The 17753-nt window shown below is 40.2% G+C and overlaps 1 protein-coding gene across 4 annotated transcripts in view; it reads right to left on the reverse strand.

The window, feature by feature from the left end:
* The window catches only part of CPNE8 (copine 8), a 265785-nt gene extending 249597 nt beyond the window's left edge, over positions 1-16188 (reverse strand). For 2 of the 4 annotated variants that reach the window (XR_008651963.2, XM_055247554.2), the window contains exon 1: positions 15367-16188. Coding sequence is in view for 2 of the 4 variants with exons in the window: in XM_055247554.2 (XP_055103529.1) it covers positions 15367-15464 (98 nt within the window). In the remaining 2 variants the exon portion in view is untranslated. The remainder of the gene's footprint in view (positions 1-15366) is intronic. The other 2 variants (XM_063620133.1, XM_063620134.1) reach the window with 2 other exon arrangements.
* Between the last annotated feature and the right edge of the window lie 1565 nt (positions 16189-17753).

The following is a 17753-nucleotide window of genomic DNA, read 5'->3' on the forward strand; positions in this document are numbered from 1 at the left end:
GTAGAAGGAATGGGAGGATGAGGCCTGAGGCTCAACTGACAGAAGTTTTACTGGGGTATTGGGGGCATAGAGAAAATGATGGGGAGGACTTAGTCCCTTGTAGGAAAGCAACCTAGAATTTTCAGGAGTGCCCATAAGTAGTTGGCAAAACCTCTGAAGCAATTTTGATGGTGCCTCTTGTTGACAATAGCTGGTTTAGACCATGCTGCCAAAATGAAAATGACACAACCACACAATAGTTGCATTTTTTAAATCACAGCATTTTATATATGTGCTGGAAATTGTTCGTCAATCATCATCATCATCACCTTGTATTACCATTTATTGACCTCATTGAAACAAAGTGGCTTTATAATTTTCTTTTTTTTCTAATTTTATAGCTATAGCCACTAATGAGGTCTGTTTCTCTGGAAAGACTTGATGTAATCAGGGATGACAACATTTTAGGCTAAATATAATCAACTGAGCACTTAGATACTTCAGCTGTTACAAGCACTTAGGAAATTACTTAGGCCATCCAAGGAAACTTTATAGCCAGACAAGTGTAGGAAAGACATGATTTATGGATAGTGACTTGACTTAAGTAAACTTGCTCATTTTTAACTAGAACATGTGTAAACAAGTTCTGTCTTTTCCTTTTTTTATAGAAAGCATTGTTTTCCATCTTCTCATCCTTGACACTTTTCTTTAGTCGGATTTTGGCTTTTCTAAAATTTTATTTTGCATTGTGTGGCACAAAATTTAAATTGGTGATAAAAAAAAAAAAATACAGAGTCTGGAAGAAGTACATTAGCGCATAAGCAAGTTTTTGCCTCCTCAAGTGGCCAGGCCACCAAACGGCTCTTCTTACCCTAGATTATACCCAAGTGAAACCATCACGTGCTGCTGCACTTTATTAGTTCACCAAGTACTTTAAGACGTATTTTTCCCCAAGACAAAAATCTTCCTTGAGTAAAAGATATGTTCATTTATTTTTCTACTTAGGTATTTTATATAGGATATCACACATGCAAATTGTATTCTTTTTTTGGGTAGTATTCATGCCCAGATTAAGCGAATTATCTACATTTATACATATATATATATATATATATATATATATATAAAATATTTTTTCTTAGAGAGAGAGAGTCTGACTCTGTCACCCAACCCAGAGTGCAGTGGCATAGTTTTGGCTCACTCAACCACTGCCTCCTGGGTTGAAGAGAGTCTCCTGCCTCCTCGCCCTCCCAAGTAGGTGGGATTATGGGCACCCACCACCATACCTGACTAATTTTTGTATTTTTTAGTAGAGATGGGGTTTTACCCTGTTGTCCAGGCTGATTTCAAACTCCCAACCTCAAATGATCCACCCACCTCGGCCTCGCAAAGCGCTGCGATTATAGGCATGAGTCACTGCGCCTGGCCAAATTATGGGTCAATATTTAGAATGCACTGTGGCCACTTCTAAAATTAGCTTTGCTCTCCTTGAGGACAATGTGTTTTAATTTAAATTTATTTGTTTCTCATTTCTTCACAAATAAAACTTTGTAGAACGTTATATAAACAAAGATTAAATAATTATATTTTTACTGAATAGCAAAATCAGGCATTTCAGTGTTCTCACTATGTGTATAAACTAATTTTTTTTTTTTTTTTGAGACGGAGTGTTCGCTCTTGTTGCCCAGGCTGGAATGCAATGGCACGATCTCGGCTCACCACAACCTCCACTTCCCAGGTTCAAGTGATTCTCCTGCCTCAGCCTCCCTAGTAGCTGGGATTACAGGCAGGTGCCACCACGCCAGGCTAATTTTGTATTTTTAGTAGAGATGGGGTTCCTCCATGTTGGTCAGGCTGGTCTCAAACTCCCAATCTCATGTGATCCGTCTGCCTCAGCCTCCCAAAGTGCTGGGATTACAGGCGTGAGCCACCACAACCAGCCAATGTAAACTAATATTTTTAAGGGTATAAACATATAATATATAAACATATTCAAATTCATAGATGTCCACATTCATTCTTCCAATCTATCAAGTGGCAAACATTTATTGAAAACCTTTCATGTGTAAAGCACAAAGTCTGGTTTTGTAATAATCAATGATAAAACAAATAGGTATTTTTAAACTTGGTTGGGGAGACAGGAGTGCAAAAACCTAAAAAATTTTAAGTCAAAATAAAACAAAAAGAATGTACAAGAAATGTTGTCTGGGAACTCCAAGGAAGCAACAATTAATTCCAATTTCAATAATCTAGTAAAATATCACAAATTGCACTGAGTGAGGTAAATCTTGACAACCAGGCAAGGAGAGCCACAAATGGGGGAAAGGCTTCTCAGGCTGTAGGAAAGTGTCAACAAGGGTGGGGAAAGGGAAGACATAAAGGAATGTGGGGATTAACACCTAGTCCACTTTGGCTGGTGCCCATGTCTGAGATGAGACTGGGAAAGGAATCTGGGCAGGATGAGTAAATACTCTGAACACATGCTAGCGTACTTGGACTTTACTCTGTAAACAAAGGGGACACACTGAAACAGTGGAAGTTTCTGCAAAGAAAAATCATGCAATTCAACCTTTGTTTACAAAGCTAACTAAACATGTGAAGCTCACTACATGTGTGAAGAAGAGGAAAAATGTTTACTTCTTGAGCCAGAGTGGAGACAGTAGAAATGGAAAGGAGGTGACCGACACTTTGGAGAACGGAATAAACAAGTCCTGGTGACTGATAAGGTGATTTTAAAAGTACTGAAACCATTCATAAAGCCTATGAAATACAGTAAGTCAAGCATTATAATGGTAGGGAAGTAATAGCATACATGACTCATAGTGTTGGCTTATTTCATTTTGAAGGTCAACTGTTCCAGAAAGCCCAGGTAGCCCACACTCAGTGACAACTGATCAGAGGAAGCACAGAAGACTGAATCCATCTGACAATTTTACTAAAAACTCTCTATTTGCCAAAGAGACCTGAATGATTTTTTAAAAGTAACATATTAGAAAAGTAAATTACTGAAAAGGCATTCATATCTATTCATATCAAACACTGTTCATTTCCATGAATACAGTTTGTTACAGATTTCTGTTGAGAGAAAAAACTAGAACAGCAACAGCAGAATTTGACAACTCTTGGGGAGAATATTAAGGAAAATGAGGACGTTGAAATAGCAAGTAGTTGGTGTTAGAAATAATCTAACATAATAGTTCTTTTAAAAAAACCTTAGACACTAGAATTAGAGCCTACATTTTTAAAGTCTCAAGATCACACAAAGGTTTAAGAGCCTATGCCTAGAAAATCAAGTGTAATATGGCAACAAAGTTAAACTGTTTGGAGGAAATTAAGGTTTTCTAAATATATATTAATACTGTCAGAGGTGTTTGAACCAGAGCAACTCCATCTTGAATAGGGGCTGGGTAAAATAAGGCTGACACCTGCTGGGCTGCGTTCCCAGGAGGTTAAGGCATTTAGTCACAGAATAAGATAGAAGGTCAGCACAAGATACATGTCATAAAGACCTTGCTGATAAACAAGCTGCTATAATGAAGCTAACCAAAGCCCACCAAAACCAATATGGCAATGAGAGTGGCCTCTGGTCATCCTCACTGCTACACTCCCACCAGCGCCATCACAGTTTACAAATGCCATGGCAACATCAGAAAGTTACCCTATATGTTCTAAAAAGGGGAGGCATGAATAATCCACCCCTTGTTTAGCATATAATCAAGAAATAACCATAAAAATGGGCAACCAGCCACCCTGGTGCTGCTCTGCCTATGGAGTAGCCCTTCTTTTATTCCTTAACTTTCTTAATAAACTTGCTTTCACTTTACTGTATAGACTCACCCTGAATTCTTTCTTTCACGAGATCCAAGAACCCTCTCTTGGTATCTGGGTCAGGACCTCTTTTCAGTAACAATACTACTCCTTTCCCTATTACTTTTTCTTCACAAACCTTCTTTTATTTAAAAAACTCAAAGATAATAAATAACTTTTACTCTACATCTGTACTTGTTCTGATTAAAATTAAAATTCATACATCAATATCATTTTAAATACACTAGAGGAATTGTCTATTTAAAGACATTCTGAGATAAATATTTTGAAAGCAAAATAGCCTTTTTTGGTTGTTTTATTAAACATAAATTATCACCACCTGGTTTAGCTAGTTTACAATGGGCTTTGACAATCACATTATTTCCTTAAACTGGAGTATGTCTCCATTTTATTTCAAGGTCCTGCTTCTCCAATCATAAAATTATGAACCTCCAAGTAATATCACAGGTCATCTTGAGCAGAGACCCAATCTTTCTATAGGATCCAAGATCCAGTGAAGTGGCATGGTTGTCAAAGGTCACAGAGCTAGTTCCAGAAACAAAACAGATGCTGTTTCTTTGCTGAAGTGTTCCACAAGGAAGCAAGATGCCATATATATGACATTCCAATGGCACAGTGATTTAAGTGAAACAAAGAAATTAAAGCCATTATAAGATATGTCTTAAGTTAAAAAATCAATCATCTTTTAGGTAGTATACTTCAAACTTTTCCCAAAAAAAATTTTTTAATTTACTAATTTAAATTATCAATTAAGAGAGAAGTTCACTAGTAACTTGATATTGATTATGCCTCCTTTCCCCAGTGCCTCCAAGAGGCTTTGGATGAAACCACTGTCATAAAAATCGGTTGTAATCAACTTTCTAATATCTCTGCTTCCATAATTAGTTTGAGAGTGGAGATACCAAGATAAGTCAGATAATAAGCTATATCTAAAATCGTAGGTAATTGAGATGGGTTTAGCAAATACATTTATTATTCTGGTGTAGTTCCCACGTATCCCTTAGTCTCACGTGCTTGCTCTCACTCTAGCTCACTCTCTCTCTCTCTCATATTCTTTGCTTATAGCTTGGAAACATGAAAACCTATTTAAGACATTAAAGAAAAATGTTTGCATTACTTTCAATTACCTAAAAAATCCACAAATAGGAGTACATTTAGATAAAAGAGTACTCCTTTATAGGAGTACATTTAGATAAAAGAGGTTTGTAGGAATGCTCAGAGTTATAGGAGATGGATGCAGTAAGAAGGATCTGCAGACAGTGAGAAACAATTACATTTCTCAAAATGATTATAAAACCACTATTATGCTAAGGCAGAGACACATGTTGGTTTCAACCAGTTATGGCAATTATAATCATATCTCTGGTTCATTACACTCTCTGACATTTGAGATCGTTCTTAATAAAATTAATGTGTCACTTGTTACTTATTTTACATACATAGAGAGAGAGAGAGCATGAAGCTAATTAGCAAGATAAGAAAAAATTGACTTTTACAAACTCATGCCACAATTCATATAGCTCAGAATAATGTACTGATATTAATATTGAAGTAGTTATTTTATTTACATGAAATTCTGAAGCATGAATTTGCCATGAAGGGAAACTCTGGAATTAAGTATTACTGAAAAGCTAGCAAGTTAAACGGTGACTTCCCCAGTACTAAGAAAGCACTGGACTGAAATGGTAGGGCCTGAAGTCAATTCTCAATTCCACTGGTAAATTTGAATGTCACGTAGTCAATTCAATTAACTTTTCTTACTTTTCATTTGCCCAGACCATCACCTCTCTCCAGTATTTAGTTTTCATCTCACCCTGCCTGATGATTTCTAGCTAAATAGTCTTCTCATTACTTAATTTCCCACATCTTCATTAGGTAACTCAGCATCAGAAAAAGATGAGAATCAATACTGGAAATAAAACAACACATGGATAAAGTTTATGCCACTCCTATGAATTGCTCTACTCAAAGCTCTCACCAGTGGGGAACAGAAAAATAGGAAATAATTCTGTATTTTGCATCCTCAGAGAAATATATCCTTTGTGGTAGAGTAGTGTTGATATGATCTATTATAATTGCGTCTCCTAAGCTTTATAATTTTTTTTTTAGTTACTAACACACTGGTATTGACAGAAAAGAGCTCCACTCTTCAAGCCGACAATAAAGAATTTATGGAAGAACAACATAATATACCTAATGGTCATAAGCATATGCTTAGGAATTAGACATATATGGATTAGGAACTCAACTTTGCCACTTACCAGATACGTGACTTCAACCAAGTTACTTATACTCTCTCTAAACCTCAATTTCTTCACTTGTAAAACAGGACATAACATCTCCTCTTTTCAGAATTGCAAGGATTGAATGAATTAGCCCACATTAACCACTTTATACATTGTCTGACAAAGAGTTAGATTTTGAGATGAATTTAAAGAAAATAGATGGCAAATATCCAAAAGTTGCATGTTTCTTGGCTTCATTAAAACAGCTTATATTTGAATTCCTTTACTGTCTAATAAATAGAAATGTTTGCTGGGGACTATCAATAATATTTTGTTTCTTCAGAGTGTCAGAAAATCAGCTGATGATTCCCTCAGGAGATCTGAAGCATTATTCTTCACAGAATAAACCTGACAAAAACCCTCACAATTTGAACAAGAATGTCTGGTAGCTAATAGTCCCGGCTGGAGAGGCATTAACACTGAAAGTTGTCATTAAGTTTGCCAATATTAAGGTACTGTGTATTAGGGAGTGAACATCACCAGTCCCTGGGGCAGGCACCTTTCAAATACATCCTATTTTATTACGGGCAATAAATACTTGCCTTACCTCAGCCTGTGTTGGCAACTACTGCAGTATGTGTTTTATCATGCCCAACACAAAACAGCTGTCTTAAATATCAGCCCATTGATTTTATTGGGCAGATACAAGAATGTTCTTTTGTTCTAAAACTTGGTTATTACAGCAGACTACCTCCTACCTGTCAAATCCCACATGACTGATTGTGTCTTGGCAGAAGTGGGCCTATGGGGTGGAATCTGTAGAAACTGAGTGTGCATTTACAAATCCACACTATTCTAACGACTGTTTTATTCCACACTCTCTCCACATTGAATTAATCAGCATGGTATAACATGCAGCTTTATCACTGTCACCTTGGTTCTATGTTTCTATGGCTCCCCAAATTGACTGTAAATTTTTCCAAAGTACAGATACCTTCTTTTATGTTGCTGTGTGCCACACAGTAAAATGCTGAAGAAACTGGGATAAGACTAACAGCTACTTGGCGCTTTTCTTGTGACAGGCTGGGCATTGTACAGACTGTATTTCGTTTACTCATCCAACCACCTTGAAATTTTGGTTTTTAAATCATTTCTATGTTACAGATTAGGAAATGAGGTTCCAAGAGTTGAAACAGGTTACCCAAAATAACATCCCAAAAAGGGATAAAAATGAGATTTAAAGACATCTGTCTGATTTCTAATTCCATTGTCTTGCTGCTATACTCTGCTGCCTCGAATTCTCATTAATCTCTAAATGCAACATTCTTATGGTAATAAAAGTATTTAGAAAAGTGCAGCCAGTAGCTCAGCCTTGATTCTGTGTATTTAAATAGGAATGGGAAGGAAGTAATCAAAACAAGCTACCAAAATCCCTTTGAGAAGATAGCTTATTAATCATTTCAGTTCTAGAAAACTATCCCCAGGAAAAAAAATTACCAGAGATGTTAGATGCTTGTGACGGAGAATACTCATTGTTAACACTGTTTTGAATAGCAACTTTTTGAAATAAATTTTGGAAAACAAGGGTTAAGTTAAATAAATATAGTACAACCATATAATAGAATACTGCACAGACATGGAAGGTTATATTTCCAAAGACTAATGACAACAACATATTCATGATATAATATTAATGGAAAAGTACAGAATATTATATAGAATATACAATTATATTCTATATTATATACACACTATTAATATATTACACATTGTATTATGTATTATATATTATATATGTGTGTATATATTAATATACACAAAGATAATACAAATGTGATGCTATACATGAGACAAAAATGAACTCATTTGCTCATAATTTGATGGAACAGTGAAGGATTTTAATTTTTTTATTATCTTTTTGTAATAATTGAGTGCTTAACTAATGTCACAAGCAGTGTTTTATCTCACTTACATGTATTAACTTATTTAATCCTCAAAGCAAATATAAGAAGTAGGGGCTATTATAATCCCCACTTTACAGATGAAGAAACTGAGGAACAGATGTTTCAAAGATATTAAGTGGCAGAGCTAATCTAGCCCTACACCCATGTTCTTCAACGCTAAGCAAAACTGGCTCTCAAACAGGCTAAGAACTGGATGAAATCTCTTTGAAAGGAATTGTATTTCTTCTCAGCCTCGAGTAAACTCAAACAGGGGATGTAGGCTTCTGCCTGTTACAACACAAATAACAGACCTAAAGGAGCACAGCTATTACCACCCTCTCCTGTGGGATCCTGTCCTTTTAAACTGCTTCTAGACTAGCTTTCTCCACATACCAGGGCTGTTTGAGAACCCCTCAGGCCCCAAATGCTAAAAAACACAGGCAGACCAAAATACTGGTGGAACAACAATGTTAAATAAGGTATTTCTCCGAAAAAAAAAAAAATATACCAGGGCAACTCTCACATTAAGACTTCAACGCCACAGTTCAGAAAGTTCCCAGGACAAATTTTACTGAAACTCTGGGGCTAAGACAAACCTAAATATGATCAAAAAAGGCACTACGAGGTGACTACAGTCTTGAACCACAGGATCTCAAGAGCTGCAGAGACAGAATAAAATGTTACGGTCTACAACAACTTTACCCTCCATTTACCTGTCATATGGCTCATTAACAGCACAACAGGCAGTCTAATATCCCTAGCTTATATAACTTAATTTATCAACTAATAACATCACTTGAAAACCTATTTACGTAGTAACTCCAAATTTTTTGTCTGACTAAAGAAAGGTAAAGTGTGCTGAGAGATGAACCAGTGTGGACTAAAGTAGAGCTTCCAACTGTTGTGTTTGAGCGCTTTGATGCCTTTCACCACAGATCATTGGAACAGCACAGCTATCCACCTCAAACGGCCAACTCCAAAAAGGGTCACATGCTCTCTCTTGGAATCTAACTTTGCTTTCGCAGGTGGTCAGTTAATCACTAAGTGTAGCTGGACTTGTAACATGTAAACTTGCAAAGGATATGCCACCACTGGATGGAGAAACGGAAAGAAAAATACAACTTCAAAGTAAGAGAAGAATAAAGGTGTAGAGAGGACCACATGAAAACGAGAGGGAGAAATTTAAAAGTCTGTAAGTTCCTAACTGCAATATACTTGCTATCACAACTTTTATGATTATAAAATCATACAACCCCACTTATTCCAGTAGAGAAGGAAGGAAGACCAGAGATAGTGCTGAACTTGACACTACCACTTCTAATAGTGACAGTCTAACAAGAGTGTTATGAACTGAATGTTTGTGACCCCCCAAAATTCATGTGTTGAAATCCTAACCCCCAGTGTGATGATATTAGGAGGTAGGGCCTTTGGGAGATGATTAGGTCATGATGATGGTGCCCTTACGAATGGGATTACTGTCCTAATAAAAGGAACCCCAGAGAGCTCTCTCACTCTCTGTAGGCCATGTGAAAGTACAGTGAGAAGCTGGCAGCCTGTAACCTGAAAAAAAGCTCTCATCAGAACCTACTATGTTGGCACCCTGATCGCAGACATCCATCCTCTAGAAGTGTGAGAAATAAATGTATGATGTTAATAAGCCACCTCGTCTCTGGTACTTTATTACAGTAGCCAGAACTGAACCAGACAAACAACAATAATTTTCTTTTATATAAGGCTTTACCTTTTACAAAAAGTCCATAAACAGTGATGTGCAAGTATATATTTTAAAACAAGCTCTTCAATAAAAAGCTGAATGTGTGTGTGTACAAAATTTGTTATTTTTTACTGATGTGTAGAGTACGTAGCTTGGCACACAATCTACAAATAATAAGTTGCATATAGTACTTTTATTATAAACTCCATAGAGTCAACTGATTCCCACAGAATGCTTTCTTAAGTATAGATAACAAAAGGGTAAGTCAAACACTGATTTGCAGTGTTTGCCAATTTCCATGGTGTAAATATTCCCGCTATGGCTGATTTCAAGTTGCCAAGGTGGCATACATGAATTGGGAAGAGAACAGAAGCACAGCACTGCAGAATACTTTCAACACACAGATTAAAAAAATAGAGAATAGATGATTATAAAAAAAAAAAACAGAAGACAGTAAAATGTAGTAAAGCAATTAGGAAGTTATAACCTTTCAGCATTTCTTAAATTTATTTTTAATATAATTTAATTTTGTTTATATAATCCAATTTTTAATAGTCACTTTAACAACTGACTTACAAATTTCTGTTCCCAAACCCATTTAAGCTCCAGCACACCATCAAAAAGTATCTTCCTAACACCCTAGTAGGGTGGGTTTTACTAACTTAGATCAAGGGACTACAGTCAGAGTCACTTACTCACGAAACCAGGAGATTAAAATAATTAGTGTGTATAACCAGCACAGGGTGAACTTGTTAAAAGCTCAGATTCCTGGGTCCCATCCCCAGAGATTTTGATTCAATAGATCTGCTACGGGACCTAGGAATGACATTTTAACAGGAGAAATCCCCCTCCCCACATTAGACAATTTGGCTGTAGAACTGCAGCATCAAACATTTACTAACTACATATTCTGCGCCAAGCTCAGAATACAGTACATGGATATGAAAGAGACAAAACTTGTCCTCAAGGAGAGTAGAAAGACTAAGAGTGGTTATATACCTATGACACTGGCACACCCTGGCTACTTTGGGACTAATCCAGCTTAGGAGAACAACCTAAACCAGAAAAGAAGGGGAAGGGAGGTAGGGCAGGGCAAAGAGCAGCACCTGTGTAGCCACATAAGCATGAGGAGTTTGGTTGTCTAGGATGAACACTCACGCTTTGGGACTGTACCTTTTATGAGTATTTTTTAGCCATATTTATTGGGCATGCATTTTGGCCTATGGCACACACCTGTTTATCAGACTATATACAGTTGCTGGGTTCATGCAAGGAGTGATGGGAGATGAGGCAATAGACTTACACCAGGTCAGGAAGGGCTTTTTAGAATGCCTAGCACCATGTAGGCACTCAACCCTTTTCCACTTCATAGTCTTCCTTCCACTTTAATGCTTAAAGTCAGTATTGGTCAGGGGGGCAGTGGCTCAGGCCTGTAATCCCAGCACTTTGGGAAGCCAAAGTGGGCAGATCACTTGAGGTCAAGAGTTCCAGACCAGCTGGCCAACATGGTGAAATCCCGTTTCTACTAAAAATACAAAAATTAGCTGGGCGTGGTGGTAGGCACCTGTAATCTCAGCTACTCGAGAGGCTGAGGAAGGAGAATCGCTTGAACCTGGGAGGTGGAGGTTGCAGTGAGCAGAGATCGCGCCACTGCACTCCAGCCTGGGCCACAGAGTGAGATTCCATCTCAAATAAATAAATAGTCAGTATTATCACCGTTATAGGATTATTTCTGTGACAGGATGTACATTTGATACCTAACATACAAAGTCTAGAAATACACAATACTCTCACTGCTTTTAATATTGATAAGCTGGCTTCTCAATCAGAGAAAATGATGAAAATCAGTGAAATAGTGCAACAAATCAAGGACCCAAGGAAAACAGGTGATTACTGCATATTATTTTTTCCAGTGGGTTTACCTCATTCTATAGTAATAAGCTTTCAGAATAAAATGGAAATATTACCTTAGTTTATCTCCCAAGGTTGTATCATTTCAGCTACAGGCATTTTTAGTTAATTAAGTAAGCTAATTAATTTAAAAATCTACAAATTCATACAATAAAGGAAAATGAATGCAAGAAGAGCTAGACAATGGGTAGAAGAGGAAGGAAGTCAAATAGCAGGAGCTTGCCTCTGCATAAATACATCTAGAAAAGGGTACCTCTCACCCCCTTAACACAAATTTAAGTGGCTATAAATTTAACCACTGTCCCTTCTCTAATCCAAACCATGCCTATCCAGCTTGTCTCTGCCCAAGCCCCATCTCTTCTTTGTAATATATTCCAAGCACCCTATTCCACAATGATCCTTTCCCTCCTCATTCATGAGCCTCATCTTTGAATTTAGCCCTGTTACCGTGTCTTATGTAGTGTTTATCTCCCAATCAGATTTTACATTTTCAGAGGAGAACTTCTTTGCATTTCTCATGGACCCTAGCATAAACATAGACATATAAAAGGCACTCAGACCCTTGATGAATAAACAGACTAAATTATTTCCATGAATTATATTCAAGCTTCAATTGTTGATCTTTTTCACCTTCCCCAAAATGAAGATTAAAAACTTTGTCATAAAGCTTTTAATGATAGGGGACAGTGAAAGGAAGTGAAAGAAAGAAAGGAAACGAAGGAAAGGAAGGAGAAAAAAGGAAAGAGAAACAGAAAGAAAGAAAGAAAAGAGAGAGAAAGAGAAAGAGAGGGAAAGAATGAGAAAGAAAGAACCTATTCAAATCTGAGCTGCTTTTGAAGTGTGGTCAAATCCTCAGAAGTCTCTGGTATAGTAAGGCAAGGGAATTCCTTACTCTGCCTGCCCATAGTAAGGCTCAGAGGCCTTCAACTGTGCCTTGTTGCTAAGTGAAATCCCCACAAACTTTCTACAAAACATGTTCTTGATGCACATCAAAGAAGATAGAGAAAGAGGGAACAGGTATCCCAATGCTGGTTCTATCCTTGTGTTCTTTAACCAACTTATTGAAGTTCAAAGGAGAAGGACTTTTACAGAATTCCACACCTGAATCATATATGACACATTTATTCAACAAATGTTATTTCCAATATTATAATAATAACTACCATTTTTGAAAACATGTTTTTGTTTCATGCATTGTATAAGTGCTTTCACACATCACCTTGATAACACTCTATATAAGGTAAATACCATAATTATTCTTATTTTTGGAGATGAGAATGCTTAGACAGACTAAGAACTTACTCCGAGGTAGCAAGAACAAGTCACAAAGCCAGAATTTGTACTTAGGTCTCTGATGCCAAAGCCCAAACTAAACCACCTCCTATGGTTACAAGATCCAACAATACTCAAATATTTTTATTTTTGAATTTTAATGTATTAAAAATAAATTTAACCCACCTTTTCAAGAACTATTCGCAAACCTATTCCAAAGGCACTAACTTGGGTATTTAATTATGTTTCTCTTTGACCAAAAGACGCTTTTTACCTCAAACTTACCGTAAATAGTAAGCTGAGTCAGAAGCAACTCAAACAATAGACTAAGCACTAGTGCCCCTGGAAGAGATGCTTGACACTAAGTATTTGGGTTCTCTTTCAGGATTTTTTTTTTCCTATTAGAAATCTTAAAAATTAAAAACAAAATGTCAAAGCAATGTTATGAAAAAAAGCTGGAACAAGGGATTTCCAGGTTCTGAGGCAGCAAACTGAAACAAATTGCCTCAAGCCAATTGACTTCAGTATGCCCAGCACACTCACAGAAAACATGCATCAAAAAAGGGGCTGCATTAAACGTGGGCCCTACTGGCAGAATGACCAGTTTAGGAATAATTTCCCTTAAAAAGCTCATGGAAAAATTCAGATTTGATTGACAATATTCTTTTATATTCATTCCAAGTATAGGCATGCCATTCAGACTTTGCAGACTGTTGAGTAGAGGGTAAGAACTCTAGTAATGCTGTTACTGTAGGACTTCTGGCTATCCATTATCTGTATATACCAGTAACTTCCCTCTAACAACCAAAGCCAGCGTCAGAGAAAAGAAAAAGGCCTAGGAATTCTCTAAAGAGTTTTCCAAACAGCTTCACCTGTTCCATTGACAGAAAAATCTCAGACAGCACTTAAAGCAGTGACAGCAATAAGGCAAGAGCTTAATGTTAGCTATCATTATCAGCATGATTTTTCCATAGTCCCAGATCAGTCTTAAGAGGCGGCAAACAATCAGGTGATACAGTTTCAGGGCTAGATAAAGGCCGTCCCCTACCCTCAAACAATACTTCTACTAGGGTTGCTGGTGCTCGAATTTCCACCCCCAGAAAAGAATTCCTTTGGCTTTAGGCTCAGTTTGTGAAAATGCAAAGTCAAGTCTGATGGAATTTTAAACTTATTTACATCAAGATTACCCAAATTTGTTAGATTTCTCCAAGGCAGGTTTGCTAAGGAAAGGAAAGGGAGGATTTGAGGGCATAAAAACAGTCTTAGGGCAAAAATGGATAAATGACGAAAGAGTTTTCCAGTGAGAAAGACCCAATTATGCAAACAAGGGAGTGGGCTCCGGTCATTATTAATTCGCAAATTAGTGGCCAGTACCAATTTAGCACCGTCGCTCATCTCCTTCTCAAAATCATCTACGATACAGCGGTGATGCTGCTTTATTTACAGGGCAACTAACCGAAAGAAGGTCAGGACAACGAGTTTGCAATTTACAGTCTCTGGACAGCGTTGAAAGTCAGCTTTTTTGTTTGTTTGTTTGTTTGTTTATTTTGAGATAGAGTCTTGCACTGTCGCCCAGGCTGGAGTGCAATGGCACGATCTCAGCTCATTGCAACATCCACCTCCCGGGTTCAAGCGATTCTCCTGCCTCAGCCTCCCGAGTAGCTGGACTACAGGCGCGTGCCACCACGTCGGGCTAATTTTTGTATTTTTAGTAGTGACAGGGTTTCACCATATTGGCCAGGCTGGTCTCGAACTCCTGACCTCGTGATCCGCCCGCCTTGGCATCCCAAAGTGCTGGGAATACAGGCGTATAAACTGTACTGAGCCACTGCGCCCGACCGAGAGTCAGTTCTTAAAAGCACTCAAATGTGGGCCCGAAAACAAAACAAAACAAAAGACAAGTCGTGACTTCCCAGATCTTAGTTAAGGCATAGAGTCGTCTGCAAGGAGGGCCGAAATCTCTACCTATCAGGCAAAAGGCAAAAAGCCCGGAAGGGTGGGGGAGAAGCAAGCTGGAAGGCTCCAGGAAGTGGGTGGGGAGGAAGCTCCAACCCTAGCAACAGCAGGTTTGCACACGCCTAGCAGAGGAAGTCCCGGGCCGAAGCGTGCAGCGGTCACAAGCGCTTTTGGCAGTGCTGTCCCCTTCGATTCCGGTCATCACCCAACCATCCAGCCCGGGTTTGGGACGGAAAACGGGCTTGTAAAGTGGGCGGCGGCCGGTGTTCCCGCAGCTGAGTCACAGCCCAGCCAACTTTTACAGCGTTTCCCAGAAAGAAAATAGGAAGTCTCAGTCCCGGAGCCCACCACTCGCTTCTAATTCCCGCTCCCCTGTGTCACCTGACCCGGGGTAACTCCAGCCCCACTGCTGAGATATTTCCCACTCATGGCGCAACTTCTCGCCCGCGCAAAGCCTCGTGGTACCCCAAGCGCTCTCCAAGTGCTACCAACACCGCAGATGAGAGGGCAGGAGGGAGGGGAAGGGCTGCGTCCTCACCTGCAGGACACGGACACCTCTACCCGCGTGGCCGGGATGGCAGCGCTCAGCTGGTTCAAGTCCCCGATGCCCGCAGTGCTGGTGTAGCGGCTGTCCATATTGGGATGAGGCGCCTTGGACTTGTCCGGCGCCCACAACCAGAGCTCGGGCGGACTGAGGGCTAGCTCCCGTCAGGCGGGGATGGGGTTTGAGGGTGGAGGCAGAAGAAGGAGGCGGAGGCAGCGGGCGGGATGGGGGAGGGAAGGGAGGAGGCGGGCCTCCGCGCAGAGCCACGAGGGAACCGCGAGCCAGTCCTGGGTGAAACTGACGCTGCCGGGGAAGTGGCGCGCGGGGCTCCCGGCTTCCCAGCCCCCTTCCGGCAGGCAGCAGCCCGGGCGGGGGCACACTCCGTGATCCCCTCCTGGCTGGAGGGGTCAGGCTTGGTGGACCCAGCAAGTAGCCTGATGGAGTAGGTGGCACCAGACGCAGACCCCTACCGTCCAGGACGGCAAGCCCTCGCCAGCTCTGCGTGCTTTTAGGTTTTGTCTCCACCTCTGCACACCCACACTCGCCTCCTGGGCCGCGACAGCTTCCTTCTGTCAATCAGGTGTGGACGGGAAGGTCTGGAAGTTTCCTCGCCTGAGTTGAAAGCTGAAGGTGGGGGCACCTCTGCCCGTTCCTAACTGCCCCGTTATAAGGTTCCCCTCCCCACAATTGGTTCTCACCTCGCCCTCGGAGCTCATGGGAGATCCCTCCGTCCCTCCTACTGTGCCCTCGGGCAGATGAGTCTGGTCCCAGCTTCTGGACTGCCCACTGTCGGCCACTTGAGAGTTGGGGACGGTGGGGCATTGTGACGCTCTCCAACCTTGGAACGCGGTGGCAAAGTGGCCGATCAATATATGGGACAAGTGGGGGCGGGGGGGCGGACTCTAAGGTGGAAAAAACAATACTCCTTGGGATTTAAGGGAACAATCTGGATTCTGTCTCCCCTTGGTTCTTTGGAGCTTAGAGGTCTAACGGCGACAATCCTCCTACAGTAAGGGCTCTTCTGGGTCCCTCGTTTCCAAAGGCATGAAAGTTCTGACCTGAAAATGGGGGCCGGGGGGACTGGTGTCACAATCATATAACGCAGCTCCTTCATCCGACTCCCACCCGCAAGACCTGAGACCTGACAGATAAAAGCAGAGACGAGTCAGAGTGAGCGCCGCGTTTGGGAAACTGCATTCCAGGGCAGCAAGACTGGTGGCAAGACGGAGTCGCGGCAAAAGCATCCGGAGGTAGACGCGGCGCCTCTCCACTGCAGGGACTTTTATTCCCCGCGCCTTCCCTCCTGCCTCACCCGAGCGCCTGCGGGTCCCGGGCGCTCGCCACCAGGCGGCGACGGAAAACAGGATGCGGCGCAGCTGGAAGGCGGAGGGTGAAGAGGGGGCGGGTGTCCATCCGATTTAACGCTGCAAGCACGGAGTTTCCAGCTGGTTGGGCTAAGTTTGGGAGGAGCAGTTTTTGCGGTGGAGGACTTGCCTTGCGTTGTAACATTTTAATCCACTTGCAGCCACCTGCCTGGAGAATCTATAGAGGCGGGTGAGAGTGTGTAGGTGCAGTCTTGCCGCTTCCCCTGCCGAGTGTACTTCCCCTGTTTCTTCTTGCTTTCCTTTCCTGATTTCGCCACCCACCGCTTTTTCTTCTCCTTTTTTTTTTTCTTCCTCTTGTCCTATTACAAATTAAACTGTAGTTTACTGCGATTTGGAAATGCCCTAAAACTCCAGGCATTTCTATTATGCTGCTCAAAATTAATTTGGCATAGAGATCTAGGGTTTTTTTTAAGCTCACCAGAATTTTACTTTACAGAAGGCTACTGAAGAGATGAAACTTGAGAACTTTAGTAGTCAACATGTGGGATACTTACGTCCAATTTGTTTCCACTTCAGTGAGGTATAACTGATATATAATGAACTGCACATAAAGTGCATCCATCATTGTATACATGTTGACTCATGTATCTCCCTGTGAAGCCATCACCAAAATGAAAATAATGAATCATTCCATCACCCCAAAAGTTTTCTTATGTCGTAATCAGTACCTCCTTTCATCACTGAAACAACCCTCTAAGCAACCACTGATCTTTATGTCACTATAGAAGAGTTTGCATTTTTAAAAATTATGTATGCGGAATCATAAAGCAGGTAGTATTTTTGGTCTGGCTTCTTCCACTAAGCAAAATTCTTTTGAGATTCATCTATGTTAGCATCAATAGTTCATTCTACTTTTTTAACTGAATAGTATTTAATTGTATATATGCGCCATAAATTGTTTGTCCATTCACCTGATGATGGACATTTTGGTTGTTCGAACTTTGGGCAATTACAAATAAAACTGATATGAACATATATGTACAGCTCTTTCTGTGG

The sequence above is a fragment of the Symphalangus syndactylus genome, chromosome 17 (assembly GCF_028878055.3).
Source record: "Symphalangus syndactylus isolate Jambi chromosome 17, NHGRI_mSymSyn1-v2.1_pri, whole genome shotgun sequence".
Classification (NCBI taxonomy): domain Eukaryota; kingdom Metazoa; phylum Chordata; class Mammalia; order Primates; family Hylobatidae; genus Symphalangus; species Symphalangus syndactylus.